This window comes from Perna viridis, chromosome 5, assembly GCF_037379345.1.
Source record: "Perna viridis isolate PV_CMFRI_1.1 ecotype Kerala chromosome 5, ASM3737934v1, whole genome shotgun sequence".
Taxonomy (NCBI): Eukaryota; Metazoa; Mollusca; class Bivalvia; order Mytilida; family Mytilidae; genus Perna; species Perna viridis.
The window spans coordinates 3889321-3917301 of NC_142449.1; the positions used below are offsets into that span (position 1 = coordinate 3889321).

Here is a 27981-nt window from a genome sequence, read left to right on the forward strand (position 1 = left end):
AAATTATTCTTCATGCACATCTACATATTCCCAACCTTCCTATAAAATTTCTTCCAAATTCCTGGAGTGGTTTAGGAGTTGCCCTTACAAGGAATGTGGACAGACATAGTGATTCCTATTTACCTCCAAACTTTGTTGCAGGAAGTAGGATAAATGATAACATTAAAAATAGTAAGAGAAAAAAAAATAACATCAAAAAGGGGCAATAACTCCAACATTTTGGAGATATATGCGAAAAACTGCTGTTTGACCCCTATGTTTTCTTTAAAGTAATGATGGTCATGTTTTTGAAGGATCAAAAATCCCCACACCAGTTCTATAAAAAATACCTTAAGGAACATTCATACTAAGATCAGTTCTTATTTGTCCAGTAGTTTTGGAGGAGAAGAGTTTGGAAAAATTGTTAATGAAGGATGCCAAGTGATGGCAATAGCTCACATGGCCCATCAGGCCATAAATATACATAGGACTATGTGAAGCCCATTTCAGTTTGATGTGGTTATTGAAATTAGTAATGCATAACCATTTATTCTACACATGAAAATCATTTGGACAGACATTAATTTTTTGTAGAAGTTGCAGACATACTGATTTTTTTTTTAAAAAGCAACAAAATCATTCATTATCTTTAAAATCATCTTTCCACAATACGGCTTCAATACTTTTCTATTCATTATCATTTCTCCTTGTTAGTGTGACAAAGTTGGGATGATAAGATATTTAAAATACAGGTACCAGTAACAGTGTTAAAACACTGAAAATGATCCAAAGCTATACAATTCAATTTTCTACATTTATTCCAAGTCATTTATGCATAACAGTTCAATGTATTGACACAGTACTACACAACAATTAAATGCGGAGGCAAGAAAAATTTTACTCGTACTTTTGAAAGAACAAGATTTCATGCAAAAACTTTAAAAATCCCAATTTTTGGGGAGAAGGCTAACACCAGACTCATTTTTCCTGGGATCAATGCCTGAGGCGGACTGTAATGGTCACAACTTTAAGTAGAACTTTGATGGTCACAATTTAGACAGAGAAGGCATTACATTAAACAATAAACATAAAAATGACATTTATTAGGCACACTAGATGAGATATGAGGATAACAACAGAATGGGAGAATACTAAATCAGTCTACTTCACAAGTATAGCAACAAGCATCAGAAACTATAGATTCAAGCTTCTCAGTCTAATTAAATAAGAGTTTTACACATGTCTTTCAAAAAAATTCAAGATCACTACATATAGTAATAATGAATATACATGATCATTTTGTCTGAATAGGTTCAACAATTTTTCAAACACTTTGATGCACTGAATCTGCTATGTGGTCTTTGAAATAATTCAATTGGTACATCTTTTTACATATTCATCATTTACACAACACATTTACTGCACCATAGGACTGTACCAGGTCTTAACAACAATTACTCAAATTACCAAATGGAGTGCCTTTATGTATAAAAATAAATAAAAACTAGATGATCAACGATAGTAAATCAGTATAAAAACTACATTAAAGTCGCATTAAGTCATAAGTATTGAGGTCCATTTTCTTGTTATTCCTTTTCTTCTTAATACATTACTTTCAATTTTCTATAAAAGTTTCATTTCTTGATATTAAATTCAACTTTCTCTTGATACTTGAGCTAGATGTAACCATTCAAGATAATCTGGGGCAGGAACATATAAAAATCAACACTTCATCATACTTATATAAGAACAATATAGAAACCATGTACATCATTGGACAATCACTAAAGTTATATAAGCAAACATCATATCATTAACTAGAAAAATATCAAATACTTAGAAAACAAATGTTAGGAGAATTTGGATTATTGTATATACTGCAATAGTTTAATCTTATTTTGAAAAAAAAATATGAAACATATTTTTTTTTTTTCGATTTTGATACTTTCATATTTACAAGCCAAAGATGTGCGGTTCATCAAAATCATAGTAAATACATTCTCACATAATGGGATTAAATACTACAGAGTTTGATAACAACAACAAAGCATTGTCTCTGTAACAGGAAGTACCACATGATAACTCTGTTCAATACATTTCTAAAAATAGACATATCTAACAAGTCAATAATTTGTTCTAAAATACAATGAATGTCTTTATGCTTAAAAATTAAACAGGCACTTAAAAAGGACTGGACAACACTATAAATAGAAATATGCAAATAAACTTGACCAAATAAAGCCAGATAATAACTAACAAATAACTTTAATTCATTAATAACAAAAGGCAAATAATTGAACACTGAAAAACAGCTCAAAATAATAACAAATTAAGATCAGAATGTTATTTGGATACTTAAATCCTCTATTCCATTTCAACATAAGGTTGCTAGAGAGCCGTCAAAATATTTGAAGAATCAATGCTTCACAAATTTTCTTAAACTAGGACACTTTAAATTATTACTGATGCTATGTTGTAGAATTGATTTCTATAATATAAATCATACCCTAATAGTATTATGTACTTATAACTTCTTTTAAAAAAATACTGTCATCCATTTAGTATGAACCATATACTTATTAGGAAATGAGAGACCACTCTTCACTGGAACTTAATTACAGCAACATTCTCAAGGAACCTGAACCAATATATTATTTTTTCAGTAAAGCTACATAAACTCTATGATAACAGCTATTTCTTTTTTTTTACCTTTTACAATTTTTATACATAACTCTCTGACATAAAAATAAACTTTCAACTGATTCAGATCTATTACAAAATACACTGGTATTATACAAAAAACGCTGGTATCTTGATTTGAGTATTTATGACAAATACATCATAACAAAATATAAGCAAAAAACAAAATCTGTTTCAACTTGACTGCATTTCTTTATTTATAATTTACTTGGCATATTTCGAAAGAAAGAAAAAAATGTCCTAGAAGGATATATCAGTTTTTTGTGGATGAGGTTAACTGGTAAAACCCTAGACAGGTAACCAGTATCTAGACTGATGAAAGATTAACAGTAGACATTGATAAATTCATCTTGATTTCTTTTAGGCCTTCTTGTAGTCATAAAAATCATCTATATTTTAATAAAAATAATAGAATCAAAACTCACTTTAATATATTCCAGCAGTTAATCCTTAGCAATTTCAAAGTCAATTAAAAGCAAGCATATATATATATAAAGCATGAACCAGCACTACTATTCTCAAAATAAGGGGCAAAATATTTAAAAAAAAAAAAACATGTTTGAAAAATAGTACATGCAAATGCGAGCAAGTAAAAAATTCATATAAATTTGACCCATTTGCGTATGAAAATACTGTTACAAACTTTATTTCAAAAAATTACATGATAAAAAAGAAATTATGTTGAGTTCATAATTAAAAGCATGACACATATGAATAACCTTTTTACCAAGAGAAAAATACACTTTTTGAATCCAAGAAAATGAGACATCAAGATTTGTTTTTACAAACATGACCAATATTTTTTCTATACACATAACTGGCTAGTAACTCAATTCAGAAACCTGGTCATTCTTTCACTGGCTACTTTTATGTACAAAATGTAAATCAAAGTTTCCTTTTATTTCATCTTTTAAAAATTTTTTGAACTGCAACTTAATTCCAGTACAATTAAAGTGACATATATTTGAAAAAATAGGTCCAACAGAAATGGACGAATTTCGTTACACAGGCCGTAGATGTCCGACAGGCCTAAAATTAGATATCACCATATGGGACTCGTACCTGATGGTGAATAGCAAATATCAAGAGGCTATGATTAATAGTTGCTGAGAAAAGTGTTACAAAAATGATTTTCCCAGCCTGTCTGACCACCATACAATCCTGATTTTCACAATGTGAAATTCGGTCAAAAATAAACGTTACAAAGTTAATAGGTTTAAGATGCACATTAAATACTATACTGACAACATATCCAGAGTATCAATGTAAGGGAGGTAATCTAGATAGATACTTTAAACTTACTGCAGAAGTCCATGAAAACAATGTGACAAAGAAAGAGTTAAAGATAATTCTTGTGACATATGATATCATGTCTGTAATAGAGCTTATTTTTTTTAAGTGTATCTTTACACAATTATGTTAATAGCTTCTGTATGCTAAACCCTTAATATTGGCAGGTATTAATTGCTGATTGTGAAATCCGTGAAAATAAATAAACTGCAAAAGTTAGTACAGTTACAGAATATAGGTCATCACTATTAAGAAGTGATAATCATGATAGAATATTATGTCTGATAACATCCACCTAAACAGAAATGTCTTTAATCTGTCTTCTGGGCCCATTTGAAGTCATCTGCTCTAGGCTTGTTTCCTGTTGTATATTCTATGATGTTCTCCAATGTGGTCCAGAACTTAATGGCCTCAAGAGGATAATTGAGCCATCCAGTTGTTATACAGAAGTAGGTTTCATGAGGGGCTACATGGTGAATACGATGATGTTTCTTTGGTAGAATTAGGTGGTAATCTTGAAGAAAAGTTATCCATTTAGGTAATCCAAAATAGGTATGAGACCACTTGTGAAACTGAAAATAACATCAATAATTAGTATTAATAACTACCATGTTAAAAAAAAACAAGATATGATCAAAAGTGCACTGATTCATGGCCATTTTGTATTATCTTCCTTATTTTATCTACAATGTATCTTTACCACCACTAAAACTTTCCATTCTATTTCCTTCCTTGTTCCATCCTTCATTTCAGATTAGTACAAAATTTGTACTTCATATTCAGATTTATCTAATCCAACAGTCGTTACAATTGTTCTAGAAAACAGCATACCGGTAATATTGACTGTATATGAAAATAAGTGACAAAACATGCCACCAGCTCTAAGATAGAAACATGCATAATGATCATTACTTAAGGGCTGAAGAAAGATCAAGTATCACTTTTGGTTTGAGTGTCGTTAGTAATTAACTAAATCATTGTACACAAAACCAACAGGATTGACCAGTTAAGGTGGATGCTATCAAATTACAATGAAGAACGTTAGGAATGTGGAGACAACAGTTTATCAACTAACCTACAGCAGTGTGGGAAACCACCGCCCGCCAGCTCGCCAAATACGAGTAGATGTGTAATTTGGCAAGTTCTCATTAGCTTACTCTCGTCAATATAGCGACCGTCATTTGATTGGCGAGTTCCAAGGAAAGTTAACCAGCCAACAGGTTATTTAGTTAAACATCCCTTAACATCATACTTAAAAAATATGTCCCTTACATATTAAGAAGTTTAGCTTGAATGTGTCAAGTGAATTTTGCACAATTTTATTGACTTGTAAAGCATTGTTTACGATTTGTCATTTTAATTTCCAGGATACCGGATGTGCCAAAACCTACGCGATGGTCCCGATCAAATGATAAACATTTACTTGTTTCATGATGAATCTGTTGAAATATAATTTTATTTTTAAAATATGAGTTCAGAAATGGAGTACTTTAAGTACTTGAAAAACTTCAACAGGAGGGAATAATTGAAAATGGACAAGTTTTTGATAAGTTAAGAAACAAATGATAAGATAGTTGAAGAAATAAAAAGAAAGGCAGAAGATAGTCAAATCCAAGAGAAAACAGATGATAGTACAGACTAAAATCAAAAAAAAATTGGCTAGTTGAATTTCTATTTGGCTAGCAAGATCAATATTCCACTAGCCAGAATGGCAAGTTGGGAATAAAATGGTTTCCCACTCTGCTATATTGAAACATATTCAATAGTATTCAGCTTATTTTGTTTTTTGGCTGATTTCATTACTTTACTGGCCTTAGATTCAATTCTTACTGAAAGATATACCATGAAAGGGACTTTCTGAAAGATTTTACCAATACTTTGCAAAGAAAGTTGAATAAAATTACTTACCTGATTAGTTAAACTAACAAATATAGCTATCAGAAATACATAGCACTCCCAGTTATAGGTGTGTGCTATTTCTTCAGGAGTATATGTATGAAACTTGTAGGCCATATGAGCAAGAAATGGTACTATCACAGCAAAGTTATCTCCATTAGTCTCGATAAAATCATGTCTTGTTATAGATGTAGGGTCTATATGGTGCTCTCTGAACGGACGAATGAAACCCTAAAATACAAAAAATAAACATGAACAAATGAAAGAGACTCTTTTTAGTTCAAAGTTCAATTTCCCACTGAGTTTATGTACTGAAGTACCAAAAACATACGCAAAGGTCTATTTATATTATAAAACAAGGCCAATTACATGTCTGGACCAATGTAAATTTATCCCCATGATAAAGCTATTGTTACTTTTAACACAAATTACTTTAAGTGTATTTCATCCAATTATTACATTATTGAAAAACTTCATGGTTAAAATTGCCAAAAATTACATTGCTGGAAGTACACGGTATAAATTTAAACACTTTACAAAGGTTCAAAACCATAGGTTATAAAAACCCAAGGCAGTAACACCTACGTTATTGACTATTGGACAAACAGCTGGACAGTCAAGAAGATACTAGACCTACTTTTAAGTACTGCCTTATTGGTGAGGCAGGTAATATAAAATGCTTCACAGGGTGCAGCTTGATAAAATTGCAGAGGACAAACCCTTAACACAAGTTCTTTGCTGCCTTATCAAAATCCATAATCCATAATCATTTATTAAGGAAATATTGGACATTTACTTCAAATATTATAAGGATATTCCAAATAATATGTTAATATACTTAATAAACCTTGAATTTAGATTAATAGATTGACTGATTATGGTTTAACTTCCATATATTTAATGCATTTCAGTATGAGAAGGATTGGCCTGTCTAACAAACCTGCAAACCATTGATACCATGTGATTGGTGGAGCAAGACTTGAATATAGTAATATTCTAACAGAAAACAAGAAAAGACAAGTCATAAATGACTGATAAGTGAAATTTTGAAATGAGATATTATTTACATGTACCTTTATTGGAAACTTTTTGGATTACTTTTTGACAATTATTAGGAATTTATCACTTAGTGAAACAAGTCTTATTTCAACGGTACATTGTACAAAAATGTAAATCAAGGATAATGATATAAATGTAGCCAAGTTTGGTAAAATCCTACCAATCTCAAATTTCTACTTTTTACTTAATTTTACTTTAAATACTTGAAAAACAACTGTAAAATAGGCCAATTAAAAAAACATAGATTGCTGTAACCCATTTAGGAAGTTTCCTCCTAATTTCATTATTCTCTAATAAGACTTAGTAGCTTCAACTCTTCAAGAGGCTAACCTATCTGAATCATCACCATATACCATATTTTCCAGACTATAAGTCGAATTGCCTAATTTTGACCAAAATCAACAAAAAAAACCATAGATAGGTCAAATTCGGCAGATAAGTCAAGGGTCCGAGGTGTATATTTATACTATACATGTCAGTGGAGATCCAAGCTGAGCGGTTTGGTTTCAACAGCATATTACTCCAGCAATGTTACTAAGTATAAGATTTCTGAATTAAATAAATATGTATATATAAATGTGTTTTTGTTAAGGAGTACTTCGTCCGTGAGTTCAATTATTTTTATTGAATGGTGTGTCAATGGCTCTGAAGCCATAGATCATCAGGAGTACGATATAGTAAACATGTCAAACGTGGGCAGCCATGTGTGAAATAAGCGGGAAATTCGTTTGATGAATTTGTCATAATTACAAGCAGTAATTTGTAAACAATATTACCTGGTATTACGAAATACAATAAAAAAGTAATTGTTATCTGCAAATTTGGTTGCAATTAGCCATTTGATAACACCTTAACTGAATTATAATTTGGGCCACGTGCAAATGTGCTATGACATACCATAAATGGGTATGAATTTGCATATTAAAGGACCAATAACTCCAAAACAATCGATTATGTTTTCCAAGTTAAACAACAGTTTTGTTAACGTATCTTCTAGAGTTTATTTATATATTTTAACGGTTTCAAAGTTTCAGAGTTTTTGTTAACACCATCGTATTCATTCATAAAGGACAGCACAAATGATCATATAATCAAATGAATATTTGAATTCAATCGCCAGTTTCACTATTTGTCACAGTTTGAGTGATGGCTTTTGTTGATTGCAGTTTACCACAAATTTTGAATTAAAGCAATCAAAAGTGAACTAAACAAATCTAATGAATGCATTGTTGATGAACATTTTTCTTGAAAAATCCTTAGATAAGTCGAAGTGGACGATAAGTTGAGGCTAACACTTTGCTGAAAAAAAGATCGACTTATAGTCCGAAAAATACAATTGTTTACATGTAAATCTGTATACTAAGGAGGTAGTCAAAAATAAATAATCAAGTACTTTTCCTAAGATAGGCAACTCCACTGATCCCCATGTGTCAGCACCCCAGTGAACTAAACCACTGAAAAAGTCTGCTGTTAATATACCTAAAACTATAAACATAAAAATATAAACTATCATTAGTATCATTTCCTTAAAAACAAACCAATAAAAGTTTTTTTTTTCAAATGAGATACTGATAAAAAAGATTCTTAAATCAGAGTTCGCAAAAACTTTTTTTCTGCTGTCGGACATAAGACTGACAAAGGCAAATTTTTTGTCAGTCCCACTGAAAATATGCTGGTCCCATGTAATCAGACTTAAGAAAATATTTTTAACTGCTGTCAGTCATGGGACCAGCACAAGAGTTTGAAATGCTGGTCCTACCCAAATTTTACCTGTCAGGACCAGCGATTTTCACAAAGTCTGCCTATATTCATAATTTTTTTTTGAGTACAATGTACAGGGAAATTTGTCTAAACCAGACACTTTTTTGCAGTCACTTTACATCAATTTAAATGTTTGAACCTGGATAAAACAAAGACCTGTCTAGACCAGGAACTTTTTGAGGTCATTTTACATCAGTTTAAATGAGTTTAGAAGCTGGATAAAACAAACACCTGTCTAAACTAGGCACTTTTTAAAGTTTCTTTACATCAGTTTAAATGTGTTTAGAACCAGGATAAAACAAACACTTGCCTAAACTAGGCACTTTTTGAAGTTTCTTTACATCAGTTTAAATATGTTTTGAACCTGTATAAAAAAACACCTGTATACACTGAACCAAATTTTACAGCCCAAAAGGGGTTTGGTTTAGAAAGGTACATAGAAAATAGAATACAAAGATGTAAATTATATCATACATCACTTTTTTATTTTGGCAGTAATATAGTTAAATTAAAAGTTCACTGTCCAATTTTTCACACGCTATTGTACACAAACTTGAAGAATTTCTGGACATCTGTATTACTTAAAGTTAAAAAAAAAAAACTAAGCATTACAAGCCACAACATACTAGTACATAAAATCAGTACTATAGCAATTCAGGAACATGAAATTTGATTTCTTGCATCTATTTTGGACAGATCATACAATAAAAAAAGTTTATTTGCATCCTACAGACAAAAAAAGATAAATTACATCCAGTCCCTTAAATTTCTAGTTGTGATAATTCACAATTCAAAAACTTGTCCATAGCTTCTTTTTTTATTGTTTGACATAAAGCTACATAGGGTTACATGTATATTACAAAAAAAATGGTAATTGTTGCTCAATCTTTTTAACCTTCACTTCATAAACACATTCTTGGAAATGAATAAATAAACTTGTGGTAGCTCATTCCCTCGTTTCCCAAAAATCCAAAGAACAATGTTAAAGTTAATATTTCTTTAATATACATGTACAGTGTAATACTTACATGCTGATAAGAAAACTATATACCAGCTTGAAGGATCAAAATATCTGACTAATTGTATAAAGTTCCAGATAACCAGTCCAATGGCAGAAAAAAGACAAATTGTTTCCTGTATTCTTTTTCCTAAAATGAAAATGTTATGTTACATGTAACAAACATCAGGAAAAATATCAAAGCATCATAACAAAAGGACAGAGACAAGCGATTACAAAAAGTAACACTGGTGTTTTATTTCTATCAAGGACTTTATATTAATATGCTCATATAGAGGATATTGTGATTCACAGTCACCTGGTCTAATTACCTTTGATTGGTATCAGTACTAAATTGGTTATGGTCAATTAACTCTAACCAGGTGCCAGCACAATAGTTTAATTGGAGAGAATATACGTTTCTGACCAACTTCCTGTCAATACAAAACCTAGACACCAAGAAAATCACCAAGTGGTTATTTTTATCGCCAGATCAAATAAAAAATCATGAATTGCAACATTGGTGAAGTCCAGCACGATACCTGGTACAGGATGTATATATATATATGCAATGTTTATGTATGTACAGGTATATATTGTTTTTGAAATCTCAGATACCCTTGGAGGGTTCATTAGAGAATCTTACCAGTGGATGTCTGAGAACTCCAAGTCTTGTACTACTCCTACAACGTAAGAGGTTGGAATTCTGTTCCTCCATACCCCAACCTCTTACTTTTGAGCACCATATTGCATACCGCCTGTTCTGCTGTTCTTTGCAATCAGCATTTTTACCATAAAGTATTTACTATTTAAAATATTTTGTACAGTTACTTTACCATTACACGGGATAAGAATAAATAGAAGAAAAACAAATGACCTACCTGATTAGAAAATCTAGCAATCCTGGAAATCCTTAGTATAAGCATATTAAATGAACTTCAAATTTGGTTTTTAGCTTTTTGAATGTGTAATTTCAGTTGATAAAATTACAGATTTTAAAATTTGCAAAATGAGCATATCAAATTAACCAACAAATTGCCTTATACCAACTTTAAGTTCGATTTGTTAAAAAAATATTGTATTCCCTAAAATTAGTGACCATGGTCACTGTATTCATTATAAATATTTTCTGGGTATTTAACAAAAAATTAGGATTTTTATCGCTTGATTTCTGGTAGGTTAAACTTCTTTTATATAAATAATTGACTCAAAATATTTTAAAACACATGATTAGCTTATTCACATTTGCAGTGGCTTTCAACATGTCAGATGCTACAGGTTAGGATGGCACCAAGTCAAGAAAATAGCTTGCCAGACAACCTCTAGCACTGCTGGAGTAGTCTTGTACATGTACAACACATGTACATTCTAGTAGTGTTTGATACTTTTCCTCATTTTTTAATTTATTTTGTGATCAGTCTGCCAATTCAGAATGCTGTGCTTGCTGCAATTGCTTTGTACTTACTACAAATAATTTCCTTCTCTTCAGTGAAAATTTTTGCTCACAATATCTGATTTTCACTCAATCAGCAAATTCAGTTATCAACTTCTTTAGAAAATCTTCGACTGCTATGAAAATTTTTTTAAAGCTATTGCATTCACTTAATGAGATTCAAAAATCTCTGATTTCACATACGTTATAAAGATTTTACTATTGGTCATGAAGTAGTTCTTGCTAGCAAATAATTCTTGCCAAACGATTTTTTGTCCTCTCCTGAGAAACAAGGTCATGCTGAAAATTTAAGAAAAAAAATGTTTGACAGCAGAAAATTAGCTCTAAAAATGAGCCATCATTCAACAATTTTGTTAAGAAGAGTGGGGAGAATTGCATAGATCTGTCTTTAAAACCATGAGATCTACTCTCTGACCAGTATGCAGACAGAAGTGCATATTTGTGGTTATAAAAAAAACTTCAAGGTTTTATTATGTAATAATATCAATAATCAAATTAAAATTCACAAGAAACAAGTTTAGAAAGACAATACAGCTTCCAGCTTCCAATGAACTGTTCACAAGTCCAAGGAAAAATGTCTATAAGGTGAAAAAATAGGATTCACCTAAGTAAAAGTCAGGATATAGCCATAGTGTTGCATAATTTCAGTTTCACGACGTGATGTTGGTCCCATAGAAAATACGTTTAATATATTTATTACCCATTGTGTACTGGCTTGCAAGCTCCTTCGCTCCTGCATGTTGTGGTCCCCATCTAGGTTTTTCGCTCCTAATCGATTCGTTACCATTCGGGTCATCTTCCAACATGGAATTCGTTAAAATTTGTTCTTCTCTTTTGACAACCATGTTGTTACAGAGTGTTGATCGTGACCTATGAACTCTCGTATGACAGCGCAGTACCGTACTGAATTAAATAAAACAGTACATTCTGATTCGCAAAACGTATCTGTATAATTAATGAATGAATAAATGTCAAATAATCTACTACTACATAATTTGAGTTGTTAAGAACTTTGTTTTAATAGACAATTAAGAAAAAAATAGGTGATATCCTGAAGTGTTCATTTCATTACTTTATAATCTGAGTGGTGCGTTCGATTAGAAGATTGAGTTGATAGGAGTATACACAAATCATATCTTGGTGACATGTCATTTTCCCACGACCGGGGTTCTTTTATTGTTATTGGGAATTTCAGCGGTCGATACCATTGTTTTGCAGATGTATGTTGTTGCATTATCACTGCACGGGCACTTGCATACAGTACTTAATTAAACTGTAATGTACAACCTCAAAATGTAATGGCCCCGTGCAGGTGCGGGTGTTCAAAGAATAGGCCTGCAGCAGTGTTAAGTCATAAAAGGCGACTAAATAGTGCTCAGAACCGTAGCCGGGGGCTGGGGGCGCTCTGCCCACAGAGCAACTGGGATGTGTGCCTCAGGTGGTGGAATGGGTACCCCTCGCGTGTTACATGCTGGAGTTGTCAGGCTATAATACGGAAAACCTGACCGCAAACCATAGTGGTGCACCGTGTTGGGAAAGATTCCACATTCCTCGCACGTTAAAGAACCCTACTGTGGTATTCTCCCGGAGTGGGAACCATAGGGCTCCGCCACAGGAGACTAAATTGCCTGACCCTACCCACCTTTCCCTATTTCCAGTGGCAATCAAAACTTGTCGACCCCATTGTCCTTGTGTCCCATCCCTTTTTCATGTCATCATCAATTCATGTTCATTTTATCACCTATTTCATGTTCATCGTCTGAATATAGCTGAAATATTGCTGCTCGGACATTAAACCCCAACAAACAAACTAACAATATTACGGCATGCCATCATTATAAGATAGTTATAATATACAGCAATATTCCATGATACTGATTAAGAAAATAAGATTTTTGTATATTAAGTTTCCAATAGAATATTTCATTATAACACTGGATCAGTAGTGCTCATAAAATTTATCTATCTTACTCTTTTCAAATTTGAGAGCACCGTATCCCTATCATTGGCATATTTTTTAACAAGAAATTAGAAAATGTGGTACGTCAACTATAACCTTATGTAGGACATGAAGGCTCAGGGATAGTGGGTTTGGTGACACCCAGTTTCTACTTTTAAGTTTTGACTACTTGATTTAAATCTGCTGATAGATAAACAAATTTTCCTATCTTGAACTATAGATATGTACTGTTCCACAACGAGGTCATTTATATATAACTTTTACATTTCTAGTTTCTTATTACTATAATCATTTGAAGACTATTTGGAATGGTAATGCTTTATCATCACTCTAGAGATATTTTGGTATATACTTTCAGGAACGTATTATGTTGGATTTAATGAAACATACATGAAGCCATTTTGAAATTAAAATTTTTTTTAACACAGACAATCCATTTAGATGAATCTTCTAGACATTTTTCCTAATTATAAGCCTCTTGGACCAAGTGTCTGCAGTTATTACCAAGTCAAAGCCAAATTGTTAATACAGTTGAGAGTTGTAAAGGAAACCTTCCAAGATCTCCCTGTGGTAAGTCTTTAGAACAATTCTTCAGACTTTATATTACATATATAGGCACTTGTTTCTATCAATTGCCGGTAACTATCAAATATTCAGTCCTGCTGAAAAGCAGTCCAAAGGAAAGATGCCTAGTTTTTAACATATTGATAAATGATTTTGTTCAATTTCAGATATATCTTTCTTAAAGCCCAAGCTTTACCCTTTCTTTTGATGCATTTGGGTTCTGTACTAAAGGGAGATGAAAAACAGCTATTGGTAAATTCCCTTTTAAATCAGGCTGACACGTTCTCAGATAAAAAATCATTTTCAAACTTTTCCTCATTTATGGGCTGAATTTCACTCTGACTGCAGACAAACCTATGTATCTAGAAGAAATTTTAGCCATAGCATCCCCTAGATAGACAATAGACAATAGGCAATATTTATTAGCTCAGACACATTTACATTAAATGATTATGGCATGTAATATAAATAATTACCAAGCAACATATTAACACACACTGGATAATCACACATGAATATTTTCATGAGCATGATGACAATTTGACAATTTTATTTTCACAAACACATTTTCAAATATGAGAAAGTTGCATAATTTTGTGTAGATTAAGTCTAAAACTGACCTAGTTTTTGCTTTGAAAAAGTCCGATGAGCTTTTGATTTAATTTTACACAAAATTATTTGATAGTAACTGGCCATTGATAGAAACAAGTGTCTTTGGCACATGAGCCTAAAATTTTATCAGCAAATGCTAAAAACAGCACTATGACGTGTACAATATCATAAGGAGTTTCTCTCGTTTTACATGCTATAACCATTTAATGTAAATGTGAGCTAATAAATATTGTCTGTTGTCTATTGTCATATTTGTCCAGTGTGGTGGATGTGTTTTTCAACAGACAGTTAGCATTCCGATGGGAACAAATTGTGCTGTCATATTCCTTCAATCTTTTGAGGCTGACTTTATAGCTGATCTGATCCAAATGGACAAACATGGTTTAGCCAGATCCTTTGATCTCAGTTTCCACTATATAGATGAATGTATTGTCTTTGAACAATCCTATATATATGTAGTTTTGGGGATTTGATACATCTCATCTACTCAAATGAACTTTTGATAAAGGACACTACAGACACAGTCACTGTGAAATCAGCCTCATATCTTGATCTTCGCAAAGAGATCAATGGAAAACGAAAACTCTGGACCAAATTATAAGACAAAGGCAATGACTTCGAATTCTGTATTATCAACTTTTATCTACGGCAATATCATTTAAGCACCTGTGTATTTAATATTCATATCACAACTCATAAGTTATGCTAGAGCTTGCTCTTGCTGAAACTGCACAGATTTCTGTACCATGCTTACTGCTAGACTTCTTACAATGAGGCTTCTAGAACAGGGTTATATTGCTACAAGATTAAAGTCATCACTATGGAAGTTTTATGGTCGTCATCATGAACTAGTGGATCTTTAAGGTGAATAACTCTGCACCATGAGGACCAATTTTCAACAGTATCATGCCGGTAGTTTTTCTTTCCTCTTTCGTCTACCTTGGATACAACATTAGCAACTAGGTGGGTGTTTCTAGAAAAGAAGAGGATGCTTACCCTTCTGGCGTACCTGGTCTACCGATATACCACCAGTTTTAGGGTAGTCCAGGTTGCTCATTTACTTTTGTTTATTTGTACCTATTATTTTGCTTATTTCATGTTCTTTGTCGTGTGTGTCTATTTTGCCTATCTAGTCTTTACCCTTTGAATATATTCTTTTTTTCTGCTCAAGCCTTGGTTCCCTGGATTACTCTTTCAAAGTCATCATGGTTCCCAAGATTATGATCCAGGTAGCCATACTCTGTGAGGAGAGATTCATAAAGGGGAATTACTCTGTGAGGAGAGATTCATGAAGGGGAATTAATCACCATGTACATCTTTGGTCTCACTAACCACTTCCCTATGTAGTACCAAAAACACACTGAACCTAGACATATGCATTGTAAGTGCATTATTTGTGTGTATTATGATTAAAAGTAGTCAAAATGAAGCTGAGAATGTGTACTTTAAAATCATATATGTAATTAACTACAAAAGTGTATGAATATTGTTTACATGTGTGTGCAATTAGCCTCCATGCTGTCAGTTAGCAGAACAGGTAAAAATGTCGATTTTCAGTATTATTTATTCAAGTAAATTTTGTGAAGAATTTCTACTATCATTGTACCATTAGCATAATGATTTTGGAAGCCTTATGTTCCAAGCTTCGCAGCGGTATGCAACTTTAAGATGTCATTTGTCCTGGGAATTCACAGTGAGACTTTGAAAATTACTTTTTTAACATGTAAAGTAATGGAAACGTTAGAAGTGGTTAGTGAGACCTTTAGACCACAGCAATGGGCACCAAGAGACTGTGTGAGAAAATCAAACTGGTGCCCATCAGTCTGTCTAGAAAAGGGCAGTTTATAAGATAAACAATTTACCTCAGAAAAAAAATATTCTTTTTGTTTTCTAGTATTAACCATTTCCATTTTTACTTGGCAAACTTGCATGTGCTTTTAGAGATCTATAGCTACTGAAAATACCTCTCTATCAGAAATGCTTAGGATGACAACTATAATCACAATGTCATTTTAATTGAATATAGGAATAATATGTTTTAATCAATGGGCGATGTATCACATCTTTTACTTTGTTCTTATAGCAATGTTGACCAGCTGTTGATTATTAGTGGAGATGTCAGGACATTACTGTTGGATGACTTACAGTAGATTTGTACATAGTGTTCAAAGGGAATTCAAAAGATACTTGTCAAAAAATCCTCAACCAGTTAAACCCCATAAGCCCAAATCTTCTATTGACAGGGTGAGTAAGATTTTAATTTTCTATTATGGTCAGAAGAAACCAAACAAACTTGTAAAAATGTATTTTTAAAATGAAACTGGCTTTGTTAGACCGAAATTAAAACATAGCCAGACAAACCTATTTAAAACCTCTTGATTTAAAAAGTTTTTCTCTTTTTAGCTCACCTGGCCGAAGGCCATGTGAGCTATTGCTATCACTTGGCGACCGTCATCGTCCGTCGTCGTTGTTAACAATTTTTCAACTCTTCTCCTCTGAAACAACTTGACCAATTGGAACCAAACTTGGTATGTATGTTCTTTGGGATATTCTGCATAGAACTGATGTGGGGATTTTTGATCCGTCGAAAAACATGGCTTCCGTTACTAAAAATAGAACATAGGGGTCAGACAGTAGTTTTTCGCATATATCTCTAAAACAGTTAGGTTTAGCCAAATTCTGACAGGGTAAAAGTATTCAGCTTGATGAGATCTATCTGTGGTCCAATTTTCATTTTAATCTATGAAGCCATGTTGGAGTTATTGCCCTTTTTCAATGTTTTTTGCTATTTTTTATGTCATTTCTTTCAATAATCTACTCCTCTGATCCATTGAAAAACATGGCCACCGTTACTAAAAATAGAACATAGAGGTCAGACAATAGTTTTTTTCGCATATATCTCCAAAACCGTTAGGTTTAGCCAAATTCTTTCAATAGCTGAAATGATCCTTATGTTTAGGACTACAAAAGTCTTCAGGCATAAAATTTGTCAGATGCTTACTTATAAGAGTTATTGCCCTAGATAGGGGAAAATGACAAGTTTTTTTTTTTTTTTACAGTTTTCAGCCAATGTCTTGAAAACTATGATAGATTTTTCATTCACTGAAATGATCCTTATGATAAGTCCTATCAAGTTTTCTTGAGTCAAAATTGTTGGACAACTTCTTGTTTAATTTATTACCCTTGAAAGGCAAAATTCAACCAGGTGAGCAATTCATGCTCCTGGGAGCCTCTTGTTTTATCTTTTTTTTTTTTTTTTTTTTTTTTAAGGAATGTTTCTGTTACTTCAAGAACTGTTTTGATCTTAAGTGTTACAGCATAAACAAGAAAAAGTTTAAGTAATGACTGTACATTGTGTTAATGTATTATATATACATTTTTTTTAAATTAAAGGATATGGGAGAAAATCAGTTTAACAAAAATTAGCCAATCGGATTTTAATTTGTTTTGCAAGTAGAAAAAAAGAGTGCTAGGTCTAATTTTAATTAGACTGGGAGATAACTAAACCAATTACCATAAATGACCTACATGTATCATATCTGTTGATAGGCATCACTGATAATTCATACACATCACACAAATACATGAGTGACGAAAATTTTACCCAAATTCAAGTAAATTTGTTTGTGATTTATATTTTTAAACTATTAAACCATGAAAACTTAAAAGGAATAGTTAAGTTAGTTTATTTGATATTCCTTCTAAGTAACTTACTGATTCCTGCTGTTTGTACTGATTTGGTAGTCTTTTGTAGAAAACTCACTTTGTTGACTTCACCAAGGTACGAGTAACTGGTGGAAATGGAGGTGATGGAATGCTGTGTTTTAACAGTATCAAGTTTGATGAATGGGCTGGTCCTGATGGTGGGGATGGTGGAAATGGTGGCCATGTTATCTTCAAAGGTTTTTATGTTAATTAATTCATCTATTTATATAGAAATAAAAACAAATTTTCTGTTTGAAATATTATTTCAATAGTTTTATAATTTATATTTGATGAAAATCATTCATAACACTAAATGTATTGTGATATGACTTGTTATGGTGTGAATTATACTGGTCAACGTTTATTTTAAAGGATGAATAAGTACTTTTAAAACAATTTTGCATTGTAATGGTAGAAACAAACATATAATTGAGTCATATTAAAGGGTTCTAGAAACAGCAAAAGCTCCCAGTTTTTACTATGTTATTTGTTAGCTACAAGAAACAAGCGGTCTCTGAATCATGTTAAGTCAGTCTTATCAGGATCAGATGGAGGCAAAGGAATGTCTAGAAACTGTACTGGTAAAAATGCTGAACATCTTTTTATGGAGGTACTTCATAGGTTCTTAATTTATCAGTGTTAATTTTACATCAGTGATATTTTTACCTGACTTTAAAACTGTCCCTTCTGTAAATATTGGGGGGAAATATCAAACAGTTGGAACATGTGTTTTACATTGAAAAAATTTCAACATATGTTTTCATATGTTTTTGTGCAATTAAAATACATCAATACAATAAAATCTGTCAACATCATGGAAAATACTATAACTAAACCACCTTTATGAAATAATTGTATAGCTTTGTTAAAATGTTACTCTGTATTTCTCAAGATGAGATAATTTGTATAGAATAAACTTATAAAAGTCAAGTTTGGTTATGATCAATTTTTTGAAAGGTTATTAGTCTAACACTTTCTTTATTAAGAGTGGTTAAATTTTTATCAAGCACAAAACACAAATTTTAAAAAGATCATTTTCAGGTCTTTTAAATAAAATCTGTCTCAGTCTACACAGATGTCAATAATTACTTAATGAGAATCTGCATATACATACAGTTCACTGGCAAAACAATCCCATCTACTGTAACAATTCATGTAATGGACATTTGAAAATGCATTTCTCATTTTACTAGAAACTGTTTGAAGAGCCCTTCTTCTACATGAAAGTCAGCATAAATCTTACATCTGTCTGATATCTTTATAATTTAAAATGGATTATTAGCAAGTGACTTTCTTCTTATTCAATCAAATCCTAGAAATTTACAAGTAAGGGGATAATATATAAATAATCCAGTATATTTTTTTTTACTGCTTTACAGGTACCTTGTGGAACAATAATCCGAGATAGTGATGGGACAATGTTAACTAGTTTAGATTATGAAAGTGATTATTATATAGCAGCTAGGGGAGGGGCAGGTGGGAGGGGGAATAAATACTTTACCTCTTGTCTGGATACAGCCCCACGTAAAGCAGAGGTAGGAGGCAAGGGAGAGTGTAGAGACCTGATGCTAGAACTTAGAGTTATGGCCAGTGCTGGATTGGTCAGTAATAATACTATAATAAGATAAATTGATAAATCTATTCAAGTAACATTTTGTACTTTCAAAATAAGATACTGCAAATGTATTAATTTCATGGTGGCTTTTTTTTCACAAATTCTATCAAGTGAACATATTTGCAGGTGTCAGATGCTATTTCTACATTGTATTTTCCTTTTTTTGTCAAAACCTAGCATTTATCTAGTTCATCCTTTTCATGTATATGGTATTTTATATGTAACTGCAGCCTGCCCTGTGGTGTGAGGGTTTTCTCATCATTAATTGAAGACATATAGCTGGCCTTGAGCTGACATTTTTCATCCTGGTGGGGTTATTTTCTCTTTGATATATTCACCAGATTCATTCTTGTTATAATCAATAATGATGAGGTAAACATGGATATAGGGTAGAAGATCTTGTAACTGTAAAGCAAATGTCAACCATTCGTCATCCTTACTGTTTTATTTTGTAGATTGGGTTCCCTAATGCTGGTAAATCTACCTTATTGAGAGCTATATCCAGAGCTAGACCAAAAGTTGCATCATATCCCTTCACAACCCTTAACCCTACGATTGGTATGGTTAATTATGACGATCATGAACAAGTCCCAGGTATGTTTTTATTTAATGAGAGTTCTTTGGTGTAGATGTCAGTTCAATCATATTTTCAACATAATGACATTAAGGCATTTTATTTCACTAAAGACACCACAAAGTATATTTTAGTAAAATTAATGTACAATAAAATTAATTCCTCAGAGATATAATTAAATCTATTTTGTGAGAGATATAAATAAAATTAATTTGTCAGAGATATAATTGGTAAGAAACAGGAAGCACAATAAGAAAATTTATCAAAATTCTTTAAGTATAAAAATAGATGATGTGGTATGGTTGCCAGTAGTACAGTCATCCATCAAAATCAAAAGTCAAGCAGCAACGAACAATTAAGACTAATTTTGAAAAATTTTGCATTACCAGTATATGTGAATAAACTGGTGAATTCAGGAGTTAATGAAACTTTAAAACCTTTGGGTTAACAAATAAGTTCGTTAGTGTTACTTCTCAGACCTACCAATACTATGGAATCTCCCAGTTTTTAAGACAACAGAATTTACAAAGATACATGGCAACATTGATAGGTACTGAACAAAACAGAAGTTGGATTTGTAAATTCAATAGTTGACATTTGTAACATTATTTTGCCAGTTTGGTATAAACTTATCACTTAGACATTTCTTAATACTTTTGCTAGCTAATACAGTCAGATTTTAAAATTCTTGAACCATCCTACATCAAGTTGTAATTACATTCTAAAAAAACTAAATTCCGTTTCATTTCTATTGAACATTTTCCTGCCAATTACCTCCCCTTGAAGAACCTTTATACAATTAATGTTTGTAACTTTACCATACAATCTTTTCTATCAAAAATTCTTTTGGATAAATTTAAACATGCTGTTTTTACATCATTTAAACATTATTAGTTCACTGAAAATATATTTGTCTGTATGATTTCATAAGAGGACAGGAAAGAATGCTCAATTTAATAGGTATGATCTACCTTAATTTCTAATAACCATTTAGAATGATAAATATTTCTCTCACAAAGCTGATACAATGTACAATATATAATATAGAGTATAGGATGTTTTTTAGCTCACTTGGCCCTTAGGGCCATGTCAGCTGCTGTCATCACTATGTGTCCATCGTCTGTTGTCATTGTCCGTAAACATTTTCTACTCTAAAACTACTGGACAGAGTGTAACCAAACTTTTCTTGAATGTTCCTAAGGGTATTTTAAACAATCCAGGTATTTTTTATCTGGCGAAAAACATGGCTGGCATTACTAAAATTAGACCTAATTTGCAAATAACTCAAAAACAGATAGGTTTAGCTAAAAATGATGGAATGGACCCACAGTATGCCAAATTTTCAGAAAGGTCTGTTGACAGATGTTTGAATTTGAAATTGATTTTTTTTCTGAATTTTAAATTTCTAACTTTAAAAAATCTTTTACTCTGAAACTATTAGATGGATTGTAGCCAAAAGTTGTATGAATTCTTAACAGTTTTTGATCTTGTGAAAAACATGGGCCTTATTACTGAAAATAGAACATAGAGGTCAAGTAATATTTTTGTATATAAATCCAAAATGTTTGTGTGTAGTTTAAAATCATGCAGGGGGCAAAATTGATTAGAATGTTGAGACCTGGTTGAAAGCCATGTGAGCTATTGCCATCACTTTGTGTCTGTTTTTTTCTGCTGTCATTAACTTTTCTTTAAAAATCATCTCGTCCGAAACCACTCTGAGGATTATAACCAACATCATCATTAGGTATCTACTTTGAAAATTGTGCAAAACATGACTGCCCTTGCTTTTTTAGACCACAGGAGTCAAGTCATCAATTTCTACATATATTTCAAAAACTATAAGAGATATTGGAATTAAATATGACTTCCCTTTTTCAGCTCGGGGAACTCTACAAAAGTCTTTGTTGGGTCAAATTTGTTGGACGACTTCTTGATAGAGTTATTGCCCTTGAAAGGAGAAAAATGATTTTTTTCCAGTTTTTAGCCAATGTCTTAAAAACTATAATAGATAGAAAAAACTTTCAATTGATGAAATGATCCTTATGAGTCTTCATTGGGTAGAAAGTGTAAGATGACTCCTTACTAGAGTTATTGCTCATAAAAAGCGTAAAATGAACCGGGTGAGCAATTCAGGCCTGTTAGCCACTCGTTTTCTTTTACCGCACATAAAACATTGCCAAACAAACAAAAACAAACAGTACTTACAGTTAATATTGCTTTTAAAGTAAACAGAATTTCATATACCCTTATAAGAAATTTTAGTATTATCTGCCAGACTTATTATTGAAAAAGAATTGTTTCATTAACACTGAAAAATCACCGTGATAACAGCATCATGAATGATTTGACCATGTAACAGAGGGATGTTGGTTTACAATGTCACTAGATTTGAACCATTCAAATGGCTCTGTGCAATACTTGAATATTGGTATGTGGATCTTTAAACAAAGTAAGGTTTGTTACAATAATTGGGGTTATTGGCCAAACCATTTTGGAATGGGGGACAAAAAAATGCCAAAAACAAGCATTTCATGAAATAACCTGGTTTGCAGTAGTTCACAATTATAAACCATGAAACAATTGTAAAAAGAGTGAGCTGGCCCAGACCAAGTTATTGAGTATAATCTATTCAAAAATTAGAAAAATTCTTTATAATTTAATTTTTAAATATAAAGAATTGATTTGTAATCAAAATGTTACTTTCTTTGGGATTGTTTGAATTGCAGATTGCAGAGATGTCATAGAACCAAGCTAGGTTATACAAATTAATCTTGTATCTTTAAAGAGAACCAACCAATTAGAACAAATCATATATCTATCACTGAATATATGAAGCTTTATGATATTGTACCACTGTGTGCTATAGAGACATAAAATTCAGAATCAGATTGACTTTGGGATTATGATATGTAAAAATTGCTTGCTGTTATGTCTAATTGCAAATGTAAAAGTCTTTGACCACTTTCATTCTGATCAGAATCATGTCAATCAGCTAATAATTATCCAGATAAGAGCTGTATCAAGTATTGAATGTTGTGTCCCTACTGGTCCTAGCTGTTCAGGGTTTGACTTATGCGGTTGTAATAAGCTGTACCAAGTAAGCATATTTTTGTCCCCTGACAACAGCATGACCGAGGAAGCTTGTAAGGGTATTCATCTGTACCCCCATCTACCTTGCACACTTATTTGTGGTTGCAACTCTCCTAAGACTGTTGATTGGGCTATTTGTACTTGATTTATCTGTACATGTTACACCCTAGGAACATTTTGACTATAGAATTCTTCTTTACTTCTTTATGTCCCTCAATACATCTGAAATGGTTTCCAATGCAATAATTTTGATAACATAATACCTATTACATGGAGCATTCTTTTCTGTCATCATGCAAAATCATTAAGACGTATATATATTTACAACTGTCTAATAGTGTTTAAATGGTGTAAAAAAGTGTTTAAATTATTTTAAAAGAATTTTTTACATTGAATTTCAAGGGGAGATAATTGGTAGGAAATATAATTTTAGTTTTGTCTATATTTCAAGATAAAGAGTTTGGTGACCCCAAATTTCTTTTTGAAATATGAAAGACTTTTAGTTAATTGTTTATTATATAAATTTATAAATAAAATTTTATACTAGTTTTTTAATGGTTTCTGAAAGTGAAATTTTTCAACAGAATCCAAATAAAATGTTGTAAAAAATTGCCATTATCTCGAAATCAAGTTGGTGACCTATCTTTTTTACATTAAAATTTTGAGGAATATTCATTCAAGGTCAACTTTGACAAAAACTAAAAAATCCATCTACATGTGCTAGAATGTTAGGTATGATCTGCCTTATACAGAAGAGTACTTTAGGGATAAGGAAGACAACTATTGAATTTTGGATCAGTAGGTCAATGGTCAAAGGACTCACATACTTGAAGAAATGTAATGTTTTAATAGAAAATTTGCTTCTGATGCACAACATCTGTAAGTTTATTGTATAGAGATAAAGGAGACACATTTTGATATGGAGATAAAATGTTAAGGTTACTCATACTTAATGAAAAAAGAGTATTTCAGTTTAAAATTGCAGAATTTTTGTAAACTGACATGGATATTAATAAATCTTATACAGGTGAAGGTAAGAAAGTCATGGGTTGGCTATAAGTGGGTTATGGTCATACATACTGTTGAAATGAAATTTTTTAACTGAAAGTTTGTGTCCTATGCATCACACATCTGCAAGTCACCAAGAGTGAAATTATAACATACAAGTACAAGGCCATTTTTCTTACTAATACCCATGTCTTCTTAAAGCAATATAATTTATATTATTAGGATAGCCAGGAGCACATCTATGATTGTTGTTTTGCTTTCATTTTTATTCAACAGATTATGATATTCTTTAACCATTACATAAATTGAAAACCTCCATTTTCACTCTAAAATGCCTGTACCTAGACAGGAATATTAATATTGTTCCAAAATTGTTCTAATTCTACTATGTCAATTCCAAGTAACATAGAAGACTTATTACTAATTAGATTAAACCCCCTTAAGATGTTTATTGATGATAAAATGGAACAAGGTATACTATTTAACTGATAGTTGTAACATCAAAAACCTTTAAATTGTTGAAGAAGAAAGAACTGTTTTTGCCTTATGAACAAAACCCAAAATTTTAAAAGTTGTATTTTAGATGAAACCAAAAAAAAAAAAAAATGAAAACCAAGCAGGGTGACAAAATGTAGTTTGATAGGTTGGTGAGAAGGTTTAAATCAACAAATTACAAGATTGATTTAACATTATGTAGAGTGTGGAATGTCAATTGTACCAAATCAGTTAAAGATTCATTTTTAAGTAACACTTTACTTGTTTTAACAGTTGCTGATATTCCTGGGTTAATCAAAGATGCTCATAAAAACTATGGACTTGGAATTTCCTTTCTACGCCATATTGAAAGATGCAAGTGTTTATTATTTGTTATTGACCTATCATACGAGGAACCATGGACACAATTCACCGATCTCAAATATGAACTGGAACAGTATAAATCAGGTCTCTCATCCAGACCTCATGCTATCATTGGAAATAAGATAGATGTTCCAGGGGCAAAGGACAATTTAAGGGAACTTTCCTTAGCAATGAATATGCCTGTGTACCCAGTATCAGCCAAGTATAGGATTGGGATAGATTCATTGTTAGTGCATTTGAGATACATGTATGATAAATATGGAAAAGAAGAAGCCATTGATGAAGAAAGTCAATTATGAATATACTATAAATATGTTTATTTCAATAATTTACTACCTTCAACTTAATAGGTTTCATATATAATTCCACTCAATATCATTAACATGACACATATGATTTAGTCTGTTTTTAGTGAACCTTTCACAACTAATATAACAAGAGGCCCTTGATGAGCCTGAATCACTCACATGGCAAACCCTGCCCTATCAATTAAGTAAGTAAACGTATCATGCTTTGTAACCATGTTTGACAAAAAAAATTGCAGAAAAAAAGCATATATTGGTGATTGCTGTAAGTTCAACTGAGTACCTAAGGCACTGTAAAATGTTGGAAATGCCTTCAAAGCGTTTTAGAACCTCTAGAAAAAATTTGGGCAGGGGTTCCCCTATGCCCTGTTATTCCACCGGGTCTGAGGGAGCATAAGCCCAGTATACATTTGCTGAAAAAGAACATAAAATGAAGTTAAACCATGGCTATACAATATTTTCATCATCACCATTCAATTCAGTAGACCATGTTTACTATACAAACTATTTATCGTTGAAATCAAAATAAGTATAAAAATTAGCGGGAAAATGGCTGCCAAGGACAAACTTTCGTCATCACTATTCAACTTATGTAGAACAGAATGTTTCCTAATCATACCAAAAATTATTGTAAACTGAGCAACTGGCGAAAATGGTTGCAAAATGGCTGCCAAACAAATTTTAATACTGCCAGTCAACTCAGAATATCATGTTTTTCTGATGAGGAACTTTCATCGTCACTATTCTTCTGTAGGAGAGTTCTTCTTGATGTCATCACTTACCTGTGCTTTGATTTTGGTTGGCAAAAAATCCATTGAGTTGCATGGGGAATCAACTTTAAATCATCTTTTTAGATAATTGAAAAATTCTATTGGTTCCATACACTGCCAATAAAACTCCTTTTATCCATGGAATTTTTAAATAAATATTCAGTAATTAGATTATATGAGCATAAAATTTTAAAAATAATTTTATATGAAAATAGAGATTTACATATAAATATCATTCCAGATTTATTGTTCAAGTAAAAGAGTTAAAAATTCCCATACAAAATATGAATTATTTTTTCTAGATGAAACATTTTACAGTGCCAAAATTGGAAATGAAATAACAGTTATAAAGTTTTGAAAATTGGGATTCTAATCATGAAATTGTCAATTGTTTATTTAGTTGTTTATTTGCCAACTAATTGTAGATATGCCAATAAGTGAATATGACATCGTTGATGAATACTTTATTTCTCATACATAAAGTACAGAGAAAATTCACATATTTTACATAAACATTTACAATGCATGTGTATACAGAGTATAAATAATCTAACCAGGAGGTACGACCTTGGACATAATTATTTTTACAAATTTTGCCAAGTTTGTTAATACAATAACATCTTTAGAATTAAACAACTGGTTATATTTTAATACATTAACCCTTGTATGAAAGTGATTTGAAAGAAATTTTCTTCTTTCTTCATTGAAGAAGTTGCACTCAAAAATGTAATGAAATTCATCTCCAATGTCATGACTTTCACATAAAGTACACAGACGTTCATTTCTAGGTGTATTTCTCCACCTACCCGTTTCGACAGGCAAACGATGTGACCCACATCTAAATCTACATAATAAATGCATAAAATAAGGAGGTAAAATTGAAAAATAATTTTCAAAACATAATTCAGTCTTGAATATCTTATAACAATAACACTTTGATGAATTTGAAATTTCTGAAAACCAATCTTGTTTAAATTGATCTTTCAATCTCAATTCAACACCTTTTGCAATCCATTCTGGATTGAATTGATTTGGTGATGTCCAAACATTTGACATACCACAACTATCAAAAATATTTTTCATAAAAACTATCCATTTACTATTAAATCCATTGTTAGCAAAATTGATATACAGTAACTTATACAGAATTGAAGAGAATTTGTTATCTTCTCTACCCTCTAATCGGCACCAAAACTTAACCATACGTATCTTAACTGCCAATGAGAGTGGAAATCTTCCCAATTCCCCATATATAATAATATTTGGTGTAGAAAGCTTCAATCTGGGTATAGTCTTGCAAAAGCGCAGATGCACTTGCTCTAATAAGTCAATATTCTCAAAACCCCAAATTTCTGACCCATAAAGTAATATAGGTAATATAGCTCTGTCAAACATCTCTAGTTGACATTCAATAGATATATTATTTCTACGACAATTCTGTATTAAGCTGTACATAGCTTTAATAGCTTGTTCTTTTAAAAACTTTCTAGTGGTAAGAAAAGAACCACTTCTAGCAACATTGACATTGGTGAACTCTCCTGTAGTTGATGTAAAAATAGCAAGAAAAGCATTTTGTCTCATATGTTTTATTTAGGATACCATAAAAAAAACAAATATGCCAACTTTAATTTTTTTGCATGGTTTTTCGAAGTCACTGGCGTCAACGTGATGATTACCCAACATGGCGGAAGAATTTTATGGATTGTAAATTTTATGAGGCTATTTTCTGTATCAGTACATTTTTATATTTATTGTGTTATTAAATATGATATTCAACTAGTTTAT

The 27981-nt window shown here is 31.7% G+C and overlaps 2 protein-coding genes across 7 annotated transcripts; one reads left to right on the forward strand and one right to left on the reverse strand.

The window, feature by feature from the left end:
* Positions 1–1067: 1067 nt before the first annotated feature.
* On the reverse strand, positions 1068–12116 carry LOC148615647 (plasmanylethanolamine desaturase 1-like). Its single transcript, XM_088582095.1, has 5 exons — positions 11836–12116; positions 9714–9833; positions 8318–8409; positions 5878–6096; positions 1068–4541 (listed from the first exon to the last, which is right to left on the reverse strand). Exons 1-5 carry the CDS (start codon positions 11978–11980, stop codon positions 4281–4283), a joined length of 837 nt encoding a protein of 278 aa, XP_088438221.1. The 5' UTR covers positions 11981–12116; the 3' UTR covers positions 1068–4280.
* A 58-nt stretch (positions 12117–12174) lies between these two features.
* LOC148615648 (mitochondrial ribosome-associated GTPase 2-like) lies at positions 12175–27976 on the forward strand. 6 transcript variants are annotated; one of them, XM_088582092.1, is made up of 8 exons: positions 12175–12222; positions 13524–13665; positions 16355–16515; positions 18026–18173; positions 18471–18586; positions 19356–19577; positions 20047–20185; positions 25032–27976. In XM_088582092.1, the coding sequence occupies exons 3-8, from the start codon at positions 16387–16389 to the stop codon at positions 25418–25420; spliced, it is 1143 nt and encodes a 380-aa protein (XP_088438218.1). In that variant the 5' UTR covers positions 12175–12222; positions 13524–13665; positions 16355–16386; the 3' UTR covers positions 25421–27976. The 6 variants fall into 6 exon arrangements, with proteins under 6 accessions (XP_088438218.1, XP_088438214.1, XP_088438215.1 ...); XM_088582088.1 differs by having other exon boundaries at positions 12198–12355; XM_088582089.1 differs by having other exon boundaries at positions 12207–12355; positions 13454–13665.
* The last annotated feature ends 5 nt before the right edge of the window (positions 27977–27981 follow it).